General features: G+C 32.5%; 1 protein-coding gene across 4 annotated transcripts in view; it reads right to left on the reverse strand.

Moving 5' to 3' along the window:
* Positions 1–18747, reverse strand: part of TMTC3 (transmembrane O-mannosyltransferase targeting cadherins 3) — an 83583-nt gene that overhangs the window by 11251 nt on the left and 53585 nt on the right. For all 4 annotated transcript variants that reach the window (XM_031939712.1, XM_031939714.1, XM_031939713.1 and 1 more), the window contains one exon: positions 2512–2623. In XM_031939712.1, the coding sequence (XP_031795572.1) occupies positions 2512–2623 (112 nt within the window). The remainder of the gene's footprint in view (positions 1–2511; positions 2624–18747) is intronic.

An 18747-nucleotide genomic window follows, 5' to 3' on the forward strand; every position in this document is an offset into this window, starting at 1 on the left:
TTTCAAGATCCTCAGAAATCATCCAGTACAGAAAGTTTTTCTAGAACATTTATGATAAATAAGCATGACCATCTCGTCCCTCCTTGAATATCAATGGTGAGAGAAACTTTATTACCTCAAAAGGCAGCCTATTCCATTTGAAAGATCAAATCATTAAGGCATTCTTCATATTAAACAAACATGTTCAGAACAAGCATTCCTTGTTGCATTAACAGCTTTTCATATAATATAGTTTAACCTTGGATTCAGACTTAATATCTTCCTTACTGGTTTCTTTGCTTACGCTCAAGGTCTTTAACTGAGTTTTCTTACTCCTGAGATCTTTGGTGATTTCAGTCTCTTTTCTTCATATTCTCCTATTGTACACTTTTGGAGTCTTTTTCTTGATTGCAATCACCCTGGGGGCTAGACTTCTCTATCTCAGGATCTTCTCAATACCTCAAGTGACTTTTGGGGAAGTAGAACTGACCCCTGCATTTCTTTGCCTCAAGTTTAGTGGAATGCCTTACAGGTACACACATACTGCTACCCTGTATCCTTCTGTAATTGGACAAAACCTCAAATCCTTCATCTAGTTAGTTGCATAACCTGTCTTCTCATCCTATTTTTCTGTGTACTCAATTCCTGTTTGACAATGTCCCAACTAAAATGGAGCATTCTGGACTGAATATAATACTCTAAAAGTTCTTTAACCAACACAGAAGAGAGACATACACACTGCTCTTATCTTAGAAACTTAGAAATATTTCTTCTAGTGTACATAGTGAAATATAAATATTTCATGTCATCTGTACCCCACAATTGGTTCCTATTAACCCGAGCAATCAATTTAAGAACACTTTGTATTTTTCATATAAATTTGCCATTTTTATCCTACTCTCAATTTGCTTTTTTTAAACCTAAGTACAAAACTTTTAAATTTATTCTTACTGAATTTTATCTAATTTTTAATCTCTGCCCAAACAATCTCTCAAACTTTTCTGAATAGTAATTATAGCAATTACTAATTAATAGTAATTATCTGCAAGAAATAAATCAATTTCACCTGTCTCCCTAGCCTAGGACTCTTTCTAGATTCTGATTCTGTAAAACAAAGTTATAAGCCATCTTCTCTCAACTTCTCATTATCCCCCCCCCCCAAAAAAAAGGTGAACTTTTACCTTTTCTTATTTTCTATCATCTCTCTTTACTCTCCAGGTTTCCCTTAAGACTCAACAATTTAGCAAAAATGCCAAAACCATTAAAATTATGTATCAGAAAAAATTATTATACAAATAGTTAAGAGAATTAAAGATTATTTTCTGACAGAGATGGAAGCAAAACAAGGATGAGTATTTCTACTTACTCAATTATCCCTTAATACTAACATCTGTCTTAGGCATTAGACTGATTCCTTCCTTCTTTGCTTTACTTCTCCAAAGAAATCTTTTATTTTCCTTAGCATTATTTTGGAAAGCTCTACTCAAACATGGATTTTTAGCTTAGTAAAATTTTTGTAAGTCTTGTGTTCATCTCTTTGTACCCTATTGGTTATATTCTTCTGGTCCTAATTTTTATAGATTTTTTCTAAAATCTCAGCTCTTTGGAGAGTTCCCTATGAAACAAGGAATGATTTAACTTTATTTTTAAAAATTTTTTTATTGGATGTGTGTGTACATATATGTACATATATGTACACACACACACACACACACATTTTTCATCATGTTCATTTCCTTACCTCACCTAGAGAGCTACCCCTATGACAAAAATTAAAAGAGAAAATAATAAAGTGAAAGTAAACAATACACCAATATTGCATGTACCATCTTCGTAGTAGTTCAGGACTTCAAAGAAAAAAATGAAGAAGACACATTCTCCTTATTCAGAGCCATTTTGGTGATTCTTCTTTCTATTTACACTGTTATATTCACTGAGTATACTGTTTTCCTATTCCTGCTTATTTCACTCTGAATTGGTTCATATTAATGTGGCAGAAGTACTAAAGACCAACTTGCCTGAAAGGCAGATTGCTATCAATCAGAAAGAGTTAGGTTCAAATTTCTCCCTGATACTTACTGAACTAGAAGAAGTCAGTTAACCTCTTAGGGCCCCAAACAATTTTCTATAACCATAAAAAGCAAAGTAATGATGGAGTTTCTTTTCTAGGGATTCCTACACCAAGGAAATCACAGATCCAGTTAAAAGAGGGGGAAAAAATCATCTAGTTTATATCTCCCACTAATAAGAAAATTGAATCACAAAAGGTTTTAAGAGATTTGCTCAAGATCTTACAGATAGTAAGCAATCAAGATAAGAAGAACTTTACCTTTCACATCCCTAAGGCAAAAATTATTCCCAAGCCACAGCAATGGATAATTCAAAATTGCAATGAAGCACTTGATAGGATAGAATTTTTGGAAAACTCAGATAATTTATTACAAAAAATAGTCCTTACTCTTTAAGTATCATCAAATTAAAAAATAATCATAATAAACTACTAATAATTGCTTGAGAACAAATACTACTTACCTGGCTGAACATGTGTTGCCTGTAGGAAGTATTTTAAGGCTCTCTCAAAATTCTTTTCATTTTCCAAAGCATGACCCACATTATTCCATAATTTGGCGTTATTTTTATTTACCTTAAATATACAAAGTACATGAAAAAATAATGTAAATATGAGATGTCCAGTTTATATAGCTCTTTTTAATGCTTACATAGTCCTAACATATTTATATACCATCTTTAAGGTTTTCTCTCTCCCCCCCATATATATAATATATGTGTGTGTCTGTGTACACACACACACACACACACACACACACACACACATACTGTGATGTTAGTAGGTAGTTTATTATTTCTATCTTACAAATAAGGACAGAGAGATCTATGTTTACATAATTAATAAGTGATGGAAGCTGTTACTCAAAATACAAGAGATCTTCTAACACCAAATCCATTGTTCTTTCAACAACTCCATTAAGTACAATATACTTTAAGGTATCAAATATTCTCAGTAGAAAACATAAAAATGCAAAAAAAAATGGTTTTTTAATACAGGGATGTTTAGAATGCAGAAGATCCTTTTTTTTGGGGGGGAAGGGGGGAGAGGAAGTGAGATCACTTTTTAATATGTAGACTAAGAAACAATGAATTATAAACTCAGAAAACTGCCTTAGAGGAACTTTGTGACTGGGAATTAACTACATTCTCTTCCTGCCAGGAGATCCAGCTATATGAAAATAGTAATTATAGTTAATTGCCATTTTACCTTTGAGATAGTACATCCCTAACAGGATTATGTTCTTAACATTAAAGAAAAAACACATTTTTAGGAGCTTTATGAATAAAGAATCATGAATAATATAAACAGTATCCACATTGCTAAATTGTAAATATTAATAATTGCTATTGTAAATATTAAAAGAATCAGACAGAGGAATGTCTCTTGGGTATATTCTCTACAGAAAACTTTATGAGATAAAAATGATAGAAAGACAAGGCATAGATATATTGTGACCTGTACTATTAGGAGTACTTGTACCTTTGTTTAAGTACATGACACCTTTCTAAAAGGGCAATAAACATGAGGAAACAATGAATCTTTATTAGGTGGGAAGAAAATTTCCCTTTTAATATTCCTATCCTATCAAACCCCAAAATACTTAAAGACATATGTAGCTCCTGGTCCTGCTCATTTCATTTTGCATGAATTCATATTTATCTTCCCAGTTTTTCTGTAATCATCTCCCTTCTCATTTCTAGTAACACACTAATATTTCCTCAAAATCATACACTATAAGTTCAGACATTCCTCAATTAATAAGCATCCCCTTGATCTCCAATTCTTTACCAACACACATATACAACCTTACCAAGAGGTCCAAGTGACTTAAACATAAAGGGTATTGACCAGTAAATTAAGAGAGCATAGAAAAATGTACTTTTCAGATCTATGGATAAGGGAAGGGCTTATAAAGAAGAGATACAGAACATCATGGGAAGTAAAATAAATAATTTTGATTACATGAAATATAAAAGTTTTTGCACAATTACCACTAGGTTTGTATCCCAAAGAGAACAAGAAAAAAGGAAAAGGAGCTGTTTGAACAAAAATAGAGCAGGATTTTTTCTCTCACCTCATTAAAAAGTGGGAGAGGAAAAAGGGAAAAGGAAAAAGAGAAATAAGGGAAGGGTACAAGAAAGGGGAAGGGATTCAAAGGGAGGAGAGAGAGAGATACTAAAGAGGGAGAGCTGGGTGACTCAAGTGGGACCAATAAGTTTAATACTAGAGAAGGGGGGAAGGAGGGAAGAAAAAGAAAAGCATAATCTGGGGATATTGGGATTGCAGGAAATACAGAATTAGTAATTTTAACAGTAAATGTGAATGGGATGAACTCTCCCATAAAGAGAAGGCAGATAGCAGACTGTATCAAAAGTCAGAACCCTACAATATGTTGTTCACAGGAAACACATTTAAAACAGGGAAATACATACAGAGTAAAGGTAAAAGGCTGGAGCAGAATCTATTATGCTTCAGGTGAAGTCAAAAAAGCAGGGGTAGCCAACCTTATCTCAGATCAAGCAAAAGCAAAAATTGATCTAATTAAAAGAGATAAGGAAGGAAACTATATCTTGCTAAAGGGTACCATAGACAGTGAAGCAATATCAGTATTAAATATATATGCACCAAGTGGTATAGCATCTAACTTCCTCAAGGAGAAAGAAGTTAAGAGAGTTGGGAGAAGAAATAGACAGCAAAACTATAATAGCGGGAGATCTCAATCTTGCACTCTCAGATTTAGATAAATCAAATAACAAAACAAATAAGAAAGACATTAAAGAGGTAAATAGGATATTAGAAAAATTAGGTGTGATAGATCTCTGGAGAAAACTGAATGGTGACATAAAGGAGTATACTTTCTTCTCAGCAATTCCACATACACAAACATTAACCATATATTAGGACATAAAGGCCTAAAAATTAAATGCAGGAAGGCAGAAATAATAAATGCTTTCTTTTCAGATCACATTGCAATAAAAATTACATTCAACAAAAAGGGGTAAATAGAGCAAAAAGTAAATAGAAACTAAATAATCTCATCTTAAAAAATGATTGTGTGAAACAGCAACTTATAAACAAAATTAATAATTTCACTCAAGATAATGACAACGGTGAGACATCATACCAAAATTTGTGGGATGCAGCCAAAGCGTTAATAAGGCGAAATTTTATATCCTTAGAGGCTTGCTTGAATAAAATAAAGAGAAGGTCAATGAATTGGGCTTGCAACTTAAAATGCTAGAAAAAGACCAAATTAAAAACCCCCAATTAATTACTAAACTTGAAATTCTAAAATTAAGAGGAGAAATTAATAATATTGAAAGTAAAAAAAAATACTGAACTAATAAATAAAAAAAGAGTTGGATTTGTGAAAAAATCAAGAAAATTGATAAACCTTTGGTAAATCTGATTAGAAAAAGGAGAGGAAAATCAAATTAATAGTCTTAAAAATAAAAAGGGAGAAGTTTCCACCAATGAAAAGGAAATTAAAGAAATAATAAGGGGTTACTTTGCCCAACTTTATGCCAATAAATTTGATAACCTAAGCGAAATGGATGACTACCACCAAAAATATAGGCTTCCCAGATTATCAGAGGAGGAAGTAAATTGCTTAAATAGTCCCATTTCAGAAAAAGAAAGAGAACAAGCTATTAATTAACTCCCTAAAAAAATAATACCCAGGACCAGATGGATTTACATGTGAATTCCACCAAACATTGAAAGAACAATTAGTCCCAATGCTTTATAAACTATTTGAAAAAAAAAGGGAATGAAGGAGTCCTACCAAATTCCTTTTATGACACAGACATTGCACTGATACCTAAACCAGGTAGGTTGAAAATAGAGAAAGAAAATTATAGACCAATCTCCCTAATGAATATTGATACTAAAATCTTAAATAAAATATTAGCAAAAATACTACAGAAAATCATCCCTAGGATGATATACCACGATCAAATAGGATTTATACCAGGAATGCAGGGCTGGTTCAATATTAGGAAAATTATCAGTATAATTGGCCATATTAATAACCAAAGTAACAAAAACCATATGATCATCTCAATAGATGCAGAAAAAGCATTTGATAAAATCCAACATCCATTCCTATTAAAAACACTTGAGAGTATAGGAATAAATGGACTTTTCCTTAAAATAATCAGTAGCATCTTTTTAAAACCAGCAGTAAGCATCATATGTAAAGGGAACAAACAGCAACCATTCCCAATAAGATCAGAAGTGAAACAAAGTTTCCGACTATCACCATTACTATTTAATATTGTATTAAAAATGCTAGCTTTGGCAATAAGAGTTGAGAAAGGGATTAAAGGAATAAGAATAGGCAATGAGGAAACCAAATTATCACTCTTTGCTGATGATATGATGGTATACTTAGAGAACCCCAGAGATTCTACTAAAAACCTATTAGCAATAATCCATAATTTTAAAATTAGGTTATAAAAAAACCCACATAAGTCATTAGCATTCTTATATAGCATTAAAAAAAACCAAATGAGAGTTACAAAAGAAAATTCCAAAAGTAACTACTGATTGTATAAAATATTTAGGAATCTATCTGCCAATGGAAAATCAGAAATTTATGAGCAAAATAACAAAACACTTTCCACACAAATTAAGTCTGATCTACCACTGGAAAAATATTAAAATGCTCTCGAATTGGGAGAGCAAATATAATAAAGATGACAATATTACCTAAACTAATCTATTTATTTAGCGCATCCAATCAGACCCCAAAAACTATTTTGATGACCTTGAAAAAAACAACAAAGTTCATATGGAAAACAAAAGGTCAAGAATTTTCGGGAATTAATGAAAAAAAAAATCAAATGAAGGTTTTGCTGTTCAAGATCTAAAATTATATGATAAAGCAGTTATAAAACCATTTGGGTTATAAGAAATAGACTAGTTGATCAAGGAATAGGTTAGGTTAAGGACAAACAGCCAATAACTTTTAATTATGTAGGTTTGAAAACCAAAGACCCCGTTTTGGGGATAACATGTTTTTTGACAAAAACTGCTGGGAAAATTGGAAATTAGTATGGGAAACTAGGCCTCCCACCCCTTAACACTGTACACCAAGATAAGGTCAAAAATGGGTTAGACCAGGATAAAGAATGAGATTATAAAAAATTAAACATAGGATAGTTTACCTTCAGACCTGTGGAAGAGAAAGGAATTTATGACCAAAAATAACTAGAGATCACTATTGACTACAAAATGAAAATTTTGTTATATCAACTTGAAAAAGTTTTTTGTACAAAACAAAAATAAAATTAAGGGAAACAATAAACTGGGAAAACATTTTTACACAAGATTTGATAAAGGTTCTTTAAAATATATAGAGAATTGACTCTAATTTATAAAGAAATCAAGCCATTCTCCAATTGATAAATGGTCAAAGGATATGAACAGAAATTCAGATGAAGAAATTAAAACTATTTCAGTCATATGAAAATTTGGTAAATATTTATTAATCAGAGAAATGAAAATTAAAAACTCTGAGAATACCAAACCCGTCGATTGGCCAAGATGACAGGAAAATATAATGATGAATATTGGAAGGGATACAGGAAAAGTGGGAAATTGATGCATTGTTATTGGAGTTGTGAACAAATCCAGCCATTCTGGAGAGCAATCTGGAATTATGTCCAAACTGTGCATACCCTTTGGAAATACTAAGGAAGGGAAAGGGACCATAAAGTAAAATGGTTGTGGATCCTTTTGGTGAAACTGAAAAATGAATGGATCCCCCAATTGGAGAATGGTTGGGAAATTGTGGGAAGTTATGGAATATTATTTTCTGTAATAAAGACCAGCAGTTTAAACAAGAGGCTTGGGAGACCTTACATGAACCAAGCCCAATGAACTGGATGTTATGAAAAAGAACCAGGAGACTAATAGTTCAACAACGAACTGTAGAGAAATGTTTCTGATGGAAGTGGGTATCTTCGACAAAGAGATCTAACTCAGTTCTAATTGATCAATGATGGACAGAATCATCTACACCCAGAGAAGGAACACTGAGAAATGAGTGTTAACTGTTTGCATTTTTGTTTTTCTTTACAGGTTATTTTTACCTTCTGAATCCAATTCTCCCTGTGCAAAAAGAGAATTGTTCGGTTCTGCACACATATATTGTATTTAGGATATACAATAACATATTTAACATGTATAAGAATGCTTGCTATCTAGGGGAGGAGGTGGAGGGAGGGAAGGGAAAAGTCGAAACAGAAGTGAGTGCAAGGGATAATGTTGTAAAAAATTACCCAGGCATATGTTCTGTCAATAAAAAGTTATATTAAAAAAAAAAAGAAAGAAAGAAAGAAAGAAAAACAAAAGAAAGGGGGAGGGTTTCTAAAGAGGGAGAATTGCTTGAGGAAAGTATTACTGGGGAGGAAGAAAAGGAGAAAAGGAAAGAGAAAAGTATAATTTGGGGTTAATAAGAAGGCAGGAAATACAGAATTAGTACTTTTAAGTGTAAATGTGAATGGGGAAAACTTAAGTGTATAGCAGACTGGATTAAAGCCAGAAGCCTACAATGTGCTGTTTACAAAAAACACATTTAAAGCAGAGCGATATATACAGAGTAAAGGTAAAAGGCTGGACTAGAATCTATTATGCTTCAGGTGAAGTAAAAAAAGCAGGGGTAGCCATTCTCATTGCAGATCAAGCAAAAGCAAAAATTGATCTGATTAAAAGAGATAAAGTAGGAAATTATATTTTGCGAAAGGGTACCACAGATAATGAAGCAATATCAATATCAAACATATATGCACCAAGTGGTGTAGCATCTAAATACCCAAAGGAGAAATTAAGAGAGTTGCAAAAAGAAACAGACAGCAAAGCTATAATAATGGAAGAGCTCAACCTTGTTCTCTCGGAACTAGATAAATCAAACCATAAAATGAATAAGAAAGAACTCAAAAGAGGGAAAGAGAATACTAGAAAACCTAGATATGATAGATCTTTGGAGAAAATTGAATGGAAGACAGAAAGGAGTACACTTTCTTCTTGGCAGTTCATGGAACCTATACAAAAATTGACCATATATTAGGACATAAAGACGTCAAAAATCAAATGCAGAAAGACAAAAATAGTAAATAGATTTTTTTTCAGATCACAATGCAATAAAAATTACATTCAATAAAGGGCCAGGGAAAAATAGGCCAAAAAGAAATTGGAAACTAAATAATCTTATCCTAAAGAATGAATGGGTCAAACAGCAAACCATAGACACAATCAATAATTTCATCCAAGAGAATGACAATAATGAGACAACATACCAAAATTTGTGGAATGCAGCCAAAGTGGTAATAAGGGGAAATTATATATTTCTAGAAGTTTATTTGCATAAAATAGAGAAAGAGAAGATCAAATAAATTGGGCTTGCAACTAAAAAAAGCTAGGAAAAGAACAAATTAAAAGCCCCCAAATACCAAACTTGTAATTTTAAAAATAAAAGAAGAGATCAATAAAATTGAAACTAAAAAATAACCTACTGAATTAATAAATAAAACTGAGAATTGGTTTTGTGAAAAAACCAACAAAGTAGATAAACCTTCAGTTGATTTGATAAGAAAAAGGAAAGAGGAAAATCAAATTGTTAATCTCAAAAATGAAAAGAGAGAACTATCCACAAATGAAGAGGAAATTAGGGTAATAATCATGAGTTACTTTGCCCAACTTTATGCCAATGCATTTGACAACCTAAAGGAAATGGAGGAATATCTACAAATATATAGATTGCCCAGATGAACAGAAGAGGAAATAAATTACTTAAATAGTCCCATTTTAGAAAAAGAAACTGAACAAGCTATCAATAAACTCCCTAAGAAAAAATCCCCAGGACCAGATGAATTTATATGTGAATTCCACCAAACATTTAAAGAACAAATTTAAAGAACAAACATTTAAAAAACAAAAAGAGCAAATGTGAACAGGAAATGAAGGACTCCTACCAAACTCCTTTTATGATATAGACATGGTACTGATACCTAAACCAGGTAGGATGAAAACAGAGAAAGAAAATTATAGACCAATCTCCCTAATGAACATTGATACTAAAATCTTAAATGAAATATTAGGAGATTACAGATAATCACCCCCAGGATAATACACCATGACCAAATAGAATTTATGCCAGGAATGCAGGGCTGGTTCAATAATAGGAAAACTATTAACATAACTGACTATATCAATAACCAAATTAACAAAACCCCATTTTAAAACACTAGAGAGTATAGGAATAAATGACCTTTTCCTTAAAATAGTCAGCACCATCTATTTAAAACCAGCAGTAAGCATCATATGTAATGGGGATAAACTGTAACCATTCCCAATAACATCAGGAGTGAAACAGGGTTGCCGACTATCACCATTACTATTTAATATTGTATTAGAAATGCTAGCTTTGCATTTGATAAAATCCAACATCCATTCCTATTAAAAACACTTGAGAGTATAGGAATAAATGGACTTTTCCTTAAAATAATCAGCAGCATCTATTTAAAACCATCAGTAAGCATCATATGTAATGGAGACAAACTGCAACCATTCCAATAAGATCTGAGGAAATAAGTTGCCCACTATCACCATATTATTTAATATTGTATTAGAAACGCTAGCTATAGCAATAAGAGCTTGAGAAAGAGATTAAAGGAACAAGAATAGGCAATGAGGAAGCCAAATTATCACTCTTTGTCGATGACATGATGGTATACTTAGAGAACCCCTAGAGATTCTAAGCTAAAAAGCTATTAGAAATAATCCACAACTTTAGCAAAGTTGCTGGTTATAAAATAAACCACATAAGTCATCAGCATTCTTATATATCACTAATAAAATCCAATAGTCAGAGTTACAAAGAGAAATTCCATTTAAAGTAACTACTGATAATATAAAATATTTAGGAATCTATCTGCCAAGGGAAAATCTGAAACTTTATGAGCAAAATTACAGACCACTTTTCACACAAATTAAGTCTGATCTAACCAATTGGAAAAATATTAAATGCTCTTGGATAGGGCAAGCAAATATAATAAAGATGACAATATTACCTAAACTAATCTATTTATTTAGCGCTATACCAATCAGACTCCCAAAAAACTATTTTAATGACCTAGAAAAAACAACAAAATTCATATGGAGGGGTAAAAGGTCAAGAATTTCAAGGGAATTAATGAAAAGAAAATCAAATGAAGGTGGCTTAGCTGTACCAGATCTAAAATTATATTATAGAGCAGCAGTTACCAAAACCATTTGGTATTGGCTAAGGAATAGATTAGTTGATCAGTGGAATAGGTTAGGTCCAAGGGATAAAACAATCAACAAATATAGCAACCTAGTCTTTGACAAACCCAAAGACCCCAGCTTTTGGGATAAGAACTTACTGTTTGATAAAAATTGTTGGGAAAATTGGAAACTAATATGGCAGAAACTAGGCATTGATCCACACTTAACACCGTACACCAAGATAAGGTCAAAATGGGTCTCATGACCTAGGCATAAAGAATGAAATTATTAATAAATTAGAGGAAACATAGGATAGTTTACCTCTCAGACCTGTGGAAGGGGAAGGTCTTTATGACCAAAGCAGAACTAGAGATCATTACTGGTCACAAAATACAAAATTTCGATTATACCAAACTGAAAAGTTTTTGTACAAACAAAACTAATGCAGACAAGATTAGAAGGAAGCAATAAATTGGGAAAATATTTTTACAGTCAAAGGTTCTGATAAAGGCCTCATTTCCAAAATATATAGAGAATTAACTCTAATTTATAAAAAATCAAGCCATTCTCCAATTAAAAATGGTCAAAGGATATCAAAGACAATTCTCAGATGAAGAAATTGAAACTATTTCTAGTCATAGAAAAGATGCTCCAAGTCATTATTAATCAGAGAAATGCAAATAAAGACAACTCTAAGATACTACTACACACCTGTCAGATTGGCTAAGATGACAGGAAAAAATAATGATGATTGTTGGAGGGGATGCGGAAAACTGGGACATTGATGCATTGTTGGTGGAGTTGTGAACTAATCCAACCATTTTGGAGAGTAGTTTGAATTATGCTCAAAAAGTTATCAAACTGTGCATACCTTTGATCCAGCAGTGTTACTACTGGATTATATCCCAAAGAGATTATAAAGAAGGGAAAGGGACCTGTATGTGCACGAATGTTTGTGGCAGCCCTTTTGTAGTGGCTAGAAACTGAAACTGAATGGATGTCCATCAGTTGAGAATGGCTGAATAAATTGTGTATATGTATATTATGGAATATTACTGTTCTGTAAGAAATGACCAACAGGATGATTTCAGAAAGGCCTGAGAGACTTACACAACTGATGCTGAGTGAAATGAGCAGGACCAGGAGATCATTATATACTTAACAACAATACTATATGATGACCAGTTCTGATGGACCAGGCCATCCTCAGCAAATCTAGATCAACCAAATCATTTCTAATGGAGCAGTAATGAACTGAACTAGCTATGCCCAGAAAAGAACTCTGGGAGATGACTAAAACCATTACATTGAATTCCTAATCCCTATATTTATGCACACCTGCATTTTTGATTTCCTTCACAAGCTTAATTGTACAATATTTCAGAGTCTGATTCTTTTGTACAGCAAAATAGCTGCTTTTGGTCATGTATACTTATTGTGTATCTAAGTTATATTTTAATATATTTAACATCTACTGTCATCCTGCCATCTAGGGAGGGGTGGGGGGTAAGAGGGAAAATTGGAACAAGAGGTTTGGCAATTGTTAATGCTGTATAGTTACCCATGTATATATCCTGTAAATAAAAGGCTATTAAATTAAAAAAAAAAAAAAAAAAAAAAGAAATGCTAGCTTTGGCAATAAGAGTTGAGAAAGAGATTAAAGGAATAAGAATAGGCCATGAGGTAACCAAATTATCACTCTTTGCAGATGATGTGATAGTATACTTACAGAACCCCAGAGAATTAATTTTAAAAGTTATTAGATATAATCCACAACTTTAGCAAAGTTGCAGGATACAAAATAAATCCACATAAATCATCAGCATTCTTATACATCACTAACATAATCCAATAGCAAGAGATACAAAGAGAAATTCTATTTAAAATAACTATTGATAGTATAAAATATTTGGGAATTTATCTGCCAAGGGAAAATCAAGAACTATATAAGCAAAACTACAAAACACTTTCTACACAAATAAAGTCAGATCTAAGCAATTGGAAAAATATCAAATGCTCTTAGATAGGATGAGCAAATATAATAAAGATGACAGTACTCCCCCTAAACTAATCTATTTATTTAGTGCTATACCAATCAAACTCCCAAGAAACTATTTTACTGAACTAGAAAAAATAACCATAAAATTCATCTGGAAGAACAAAAAGGTCAAGAATTTCAAAGGAATTCATGAAGAAAAAAATCAAATGAAGGTGACCTAACTGTACCAGATCTAAAACTATGTTATAAAGGAGCAGTCATCAAAACCATTTGGTACTGGCTAAGAAATAGATTAGTTGATCAGTGGAATAGGTTAGGTTCACAGAACAAAATAGCCAATGACCAATACAATCTAATATTTGACAAACCAAAAAGTCCCACCTTTTGAAATAAGAATTCATTATTTGACAAAAACTGCTGGGAAAACAGTAAAATGGCACAAAGTTGGCATTGACCCCCACCTAACACTGTACACCAAGATAAGGTCAAAATGGGATCATGATCTAGACATAAAGAATGATACTATAAACAAATTAGAAGAACATAGGATAGCTTACCTCTTAGATTTGTGGAGGAAGAAGGAATTTGTGACCAAAGAAGAAACAGAGATTATTATTTATCATGAAATAGATAATTTTGTTTATATCAAATTGAAAAGTTTTTGTACAAACAAAACTAATGCAGACGAGATTAGAAGGGAAGCAATAAACTGGGGAAACATTTTTACCGTTAAAGGATCTGATAAAGGCCTCATTTCTAAAATATATAGAGAACTCACTCCAATTTATAATAGTTCAAACCATTCTACAATTGATAAATGGTCAAAAGATTTGAACAATTTTCAGATGAAGAAATTGAAACTATGTGTAGCCACACAAAAAGGTGCTCCAAATCACTACTGATCAGAGAAATGCAAATCAAGACAACGCTGAGATATCACTACACACCTGTCAAATTGGCTAAGATGACAGGAAAAGATAATGATGTTGGAGGGGATGTGGGAAAACTGGGATACTGATACATTGTTGGAACTGTGAACAGATCCAACCATTCTGGAGAGCTATTTGGAACTATGCTCAAAAAGTTATCAAACTGTGCACACCTTTTGATCTAGCAGTGTTTCTATTGGGATTATATGCCAAAGTGGGGCAGAGCCAAGATGGCGGAGAGGAAACACACATCTTCCTAACTTCTTATACACAGCAACAAGAAGACTATATGATGATCAATTCTGACGGACATGGCTCTCTTCAATATTGAGATGATTCGGACCGGTTCCACTTGTGCAATGATGAAGAGAACCATCTACACCCAGAAAGAGAACCATGGGAACAGAGGGTGGAACACAGAATAGCATTCTCTCTCTGTAATTATTTGCTTGCATTTTGTTTCTTTTTTCTCAGTTTTTCTCTTTCTTCCTTCTTGATCTGATTATTCTTACATAATCAGATGGCTTTGTGAATATATATACACATATTAGATCTGGCATGTATTTTGGCTTATTTGGCATGTATTGGATTGCCTGCCAGGTTGAGGAGGAGATGGGGAGAAGAAGGGGAAAATCTGTGGCAGGAGGTTATGCAGAGGTCAATGTTGGAAAAATTACCCATGCATAGTTTGTGAATAAAAAGCTTTAATAAAAAAAAAATAATGATGATAAATCTATTTCTAAGTACTTATAACCAAAAACTCCCTCAATCTTCCTACTGTCTTTTTCCTTTTTAAAAGAGGCAATATAATATGTATACAAATAAGTATGAAAAAAAAGATGAATTATGATTAATTATGAACTGCGAAGTCAAAAGTGCTGCTGAGTTCCAAAGCTTTGGAAACTCTGGAATACAGGGAAAAAAATTTAACCATATAAGACCTAATGGGACTCATTATATTTTGCTTGAATGTCTTATTATACTGCAATATAAATGACAGGCATTGTATTTGTTTTTAAATCTAACTGCTAAATGAAGGTCTCCCACTGAAAAGGAATTCCAGATATAACTACTTCTGGGAAGCCCTGAAAGCATTCTAGGACAATTTATAAGGTACAACTACTTGAAGTGGTTATGGTTATTGAGGGTTTTCAATCAGATAATGCCCTGATTTCTTATAAAGAGCAAATGTGAATCTGGCTCCAATGCAAGTATACCTAAGAGGATCATTGTCTATTATGGATAGAGGAACCTTTAATTAGTGATTTCTCCCTCTATAATCTACCCCTGGCATCCCTTTTGATTCCAACTCATCTTACAATCTGATGAGAAAATAATTTCCCTATTACACAGGTCTTATTATGTTATGCTGAAAATCTAGCGCTCTCAGTTACTTAGAAAATTAAAGTCCTAAATTTTGTATTTAGTGCTTTCCATAATGCTGTAATCTACTTTCTCAAAGTTTTTTTCCCCTCACTTTTCTAGTCAATCCAAACTAAAAGTAATCTTCCAATTTAATCTAATTGTATATCTGAGTACTCCACAAGTTCTCTTCGTGGTTCTATAAAAATTCTCTTCTTTCATGAAGACTGAGATGAGGAACGACATCCACTGTGAAATCTTGCACAATTCTACCTTCAACTTGTCAGCTAAAAGCAGCATGCCCAATATCACATTCTTTTCATTGTGTTCAGTCATGTCTGACTCTTCATGATCTCATGTGAAGCACTCTTACAATGATACTGAAATGGTTTGCTATTTCCTATTCCAGATTATTTTATATATGAGGATGCAAAGAGGTTAGGTGATTTGCCCTAGGTCACATAGTAGGAAGTGTATGAAACCTGCCTTATAGAAAATTATTTAAATTTCTCTATCAGGCTGTAAGATCCATGGGCAAATATGATATAATTATTTTTTATCTTTTGCATTGCATGTTTATCAGTTATGTTTCTTGAGTTCTGTAATGCCCAAACAAGACGGATAACTATCCATCTGGTCTTTATTCTCTTCCTAGATGCCCTCATTACTTTTGATATAATTTAGGTTCTTTTTTTTTTCTTTTCCTACCTCTTTTAATGTTTTCCTAATTATGCACTCTCCACCTCCTTTCCATCTGTCTCAAGATTCTTAGATTACTATTTTATGATTTTCAAACATTTTGATGCTCTTTTGGCATTTAACAATGTTGTATAGACTACGAAAAGATATCTAGTCTCAGGTATGGTCAGTTTGGTTCACCTAATAACAAAGGCTCATGTTCATAACAAGGGGGAGGTGGAAAAGAGTGTTGACCAGGTTAAGAAAGGTTACTGTCCTTAAAATAAAGGTGGAAAAGAGACTTGTTTACAATGATTGATGCCAATTGTACATTAAGATTTAGAAAATATTTTACATGAACCAAGAAACCCACAAAAAAGTAATCTGCTCAAAAATCACACTACTGGTAAGAGATATGACCCCAAGTCTTCATTAAAGCTCTCCAATACCCAAAACAATCTATCTTATACAATTCATTTCAAAGGCCTAGACAGGCAAGGAACATGAAAGGCACAAAAGCAAAGCATTTTCTAATGAGACCATTACCCAGGCTTGGGGTCCTAAGAAGGAAAAATTTCTTTCTCAAAAAAGAGACAGCAGTGCTAGATTGGAGTAGGAAAAGTTTTCTAAGTCTGGGCTTTTGAGTTATAGGCAAAGAGATGTTTATTGAATTGGAGAACTGGAGAATTAAGTCCTTGTGATTCTTCCAGATGCTGAAAACCTGGAAAGCAAACTCTTAAAAACAACAATATTTACTACTAGGAACCAAAACTGAGTGGAAATCAAGATAGGAATGAAAAGAATTTTAGGTAGGAGGAAATCTAAAGAGAGTAGTGAATATATTTAACCCATAAAGAATGAGGATGAAACTATAGCAACTGTTACACTTTTAAAAATGTAACTACCCCCTACTTTCTCTACACTTTGTTTCCCTGTAAGGCTTTACAGCTCTGTAATAAATAAATAAATACATAAATATTATAATTATTCAGTCATACCAATTTCTGCTCACTACTCAGGAATGAGTCCAATTTATTTTACATCTTTAAATAGTCTAAAAATATATACTGAAAAATCATCCCATTTCAAAAACTTTACACCAAAACACACCATGGAATAGTGGATAAAAAGCTGCTCTCAGAAGACACAAGTTCAACACCTGCTCCTGACACTATCTGTGACTATGAGTCTATTACTTAGACAAAGGAACAGGTGATATGATATGAAAAATACATAAAAGTATAAAATTATATACAGATGTAATGTACTAACATTGCTGATAAGCCTAATTCCTCATTTTTTTTACTTACTATTTCTAGCTAAATCTTACTATTTCTTTAAATAATCTACATATTATCAAAGTAAAAAGTTTCCATAACACATTTACCCATACATCACCAACAAAATCCAACAGCAAGACATACAAAGAGAAATTCCATTCAAAATAACTGTCGACAGCATAAAATATTTGGGAATCTATCTACCAAAGGAAAGTCAGAAATTATATGAGCAAAATTACAAAAAACTTTCCATACAAATAAAGTCATATTTAAATAATTGGAAAAATATTAAGTGCTCTTGGATAGGCCAAGCGAATATAATAAAGACAACAATAGTCCTGAAACTAATCTTTATTTAGTGCTATAACAATCAGACTCCCAAGAAAATATTTTAATGATCTAGAAAAAATAACAACAAAATTCATATGGAAAAACAATAGGTCAAGAATCTCAAGGGAATTAATGAAAAAAAAAATCAAATGAAGGTGGACTTCTGATCTAAAACTATATTATAAAGCAGCAGTCATCAAAACCATTTGGTATTAGCTAAGAAATAGATTAGCTGATCAGTGGAATAGATTAGGCTCACAAGACAAAATAGTCAACTATAGGTTAGGCTCACAAGACAAAATAGTCATCTACAGCAATCTAGTGTTTTTACCAAATTACCAAAGATCCTAACTTTTGGGATAAGAATTCATTATTTGACAAAAACTGCTGGGAAAACTGGAAATCAGTATGGCAGAAATTAGGCATGGACCCATACTTAACACCATATACCAAGATAAGATCAAAATGAGTTCATGATTTAGGCATAAAAAAGATTATAAATAAATTAGAGGAACATAGGATAGGGATAGTTTACCTCTCAGACTTGTGGAGGAGGAAGAAATTTGTGACCAAAGAAGAACTAGAGATCATTATTGATCACAAAATAAAAAAATTTTATTTCATCAAATTAAAAAGCCTTTGTAAAAACAAAACTAATACAAACAAAATTAGAAGGGAAGCAACAATCTGGGAAAACATTTTCACAGTTAAACGTTCTGATAAAGTCCTTATTACCAAAATATAAATTGACTCTATTTATAAGAAATTGACTCTAATTCATAAGAAATCAAGCTATTCTCCAATTGATAAATGGTCAAAGGATATGAAAAAACAATTTTCAGATGATGAAATTGAAACTATTTCCACTCA

This window comes from Sarcophilus harrisii, chromosome 5 (assembly GCF_902635505.1).
Source record: "Sarcophilus harrisii chromosome 5, mSarHar1.11, whole genome shotgun sequence".
Lineage (NCBI taxonomy): Eukaryota > Metazoa > Chordata > Mammalia > Dasyuromorphia > Dasyuridae > Sarcophilus > Sarcophilus harrisii.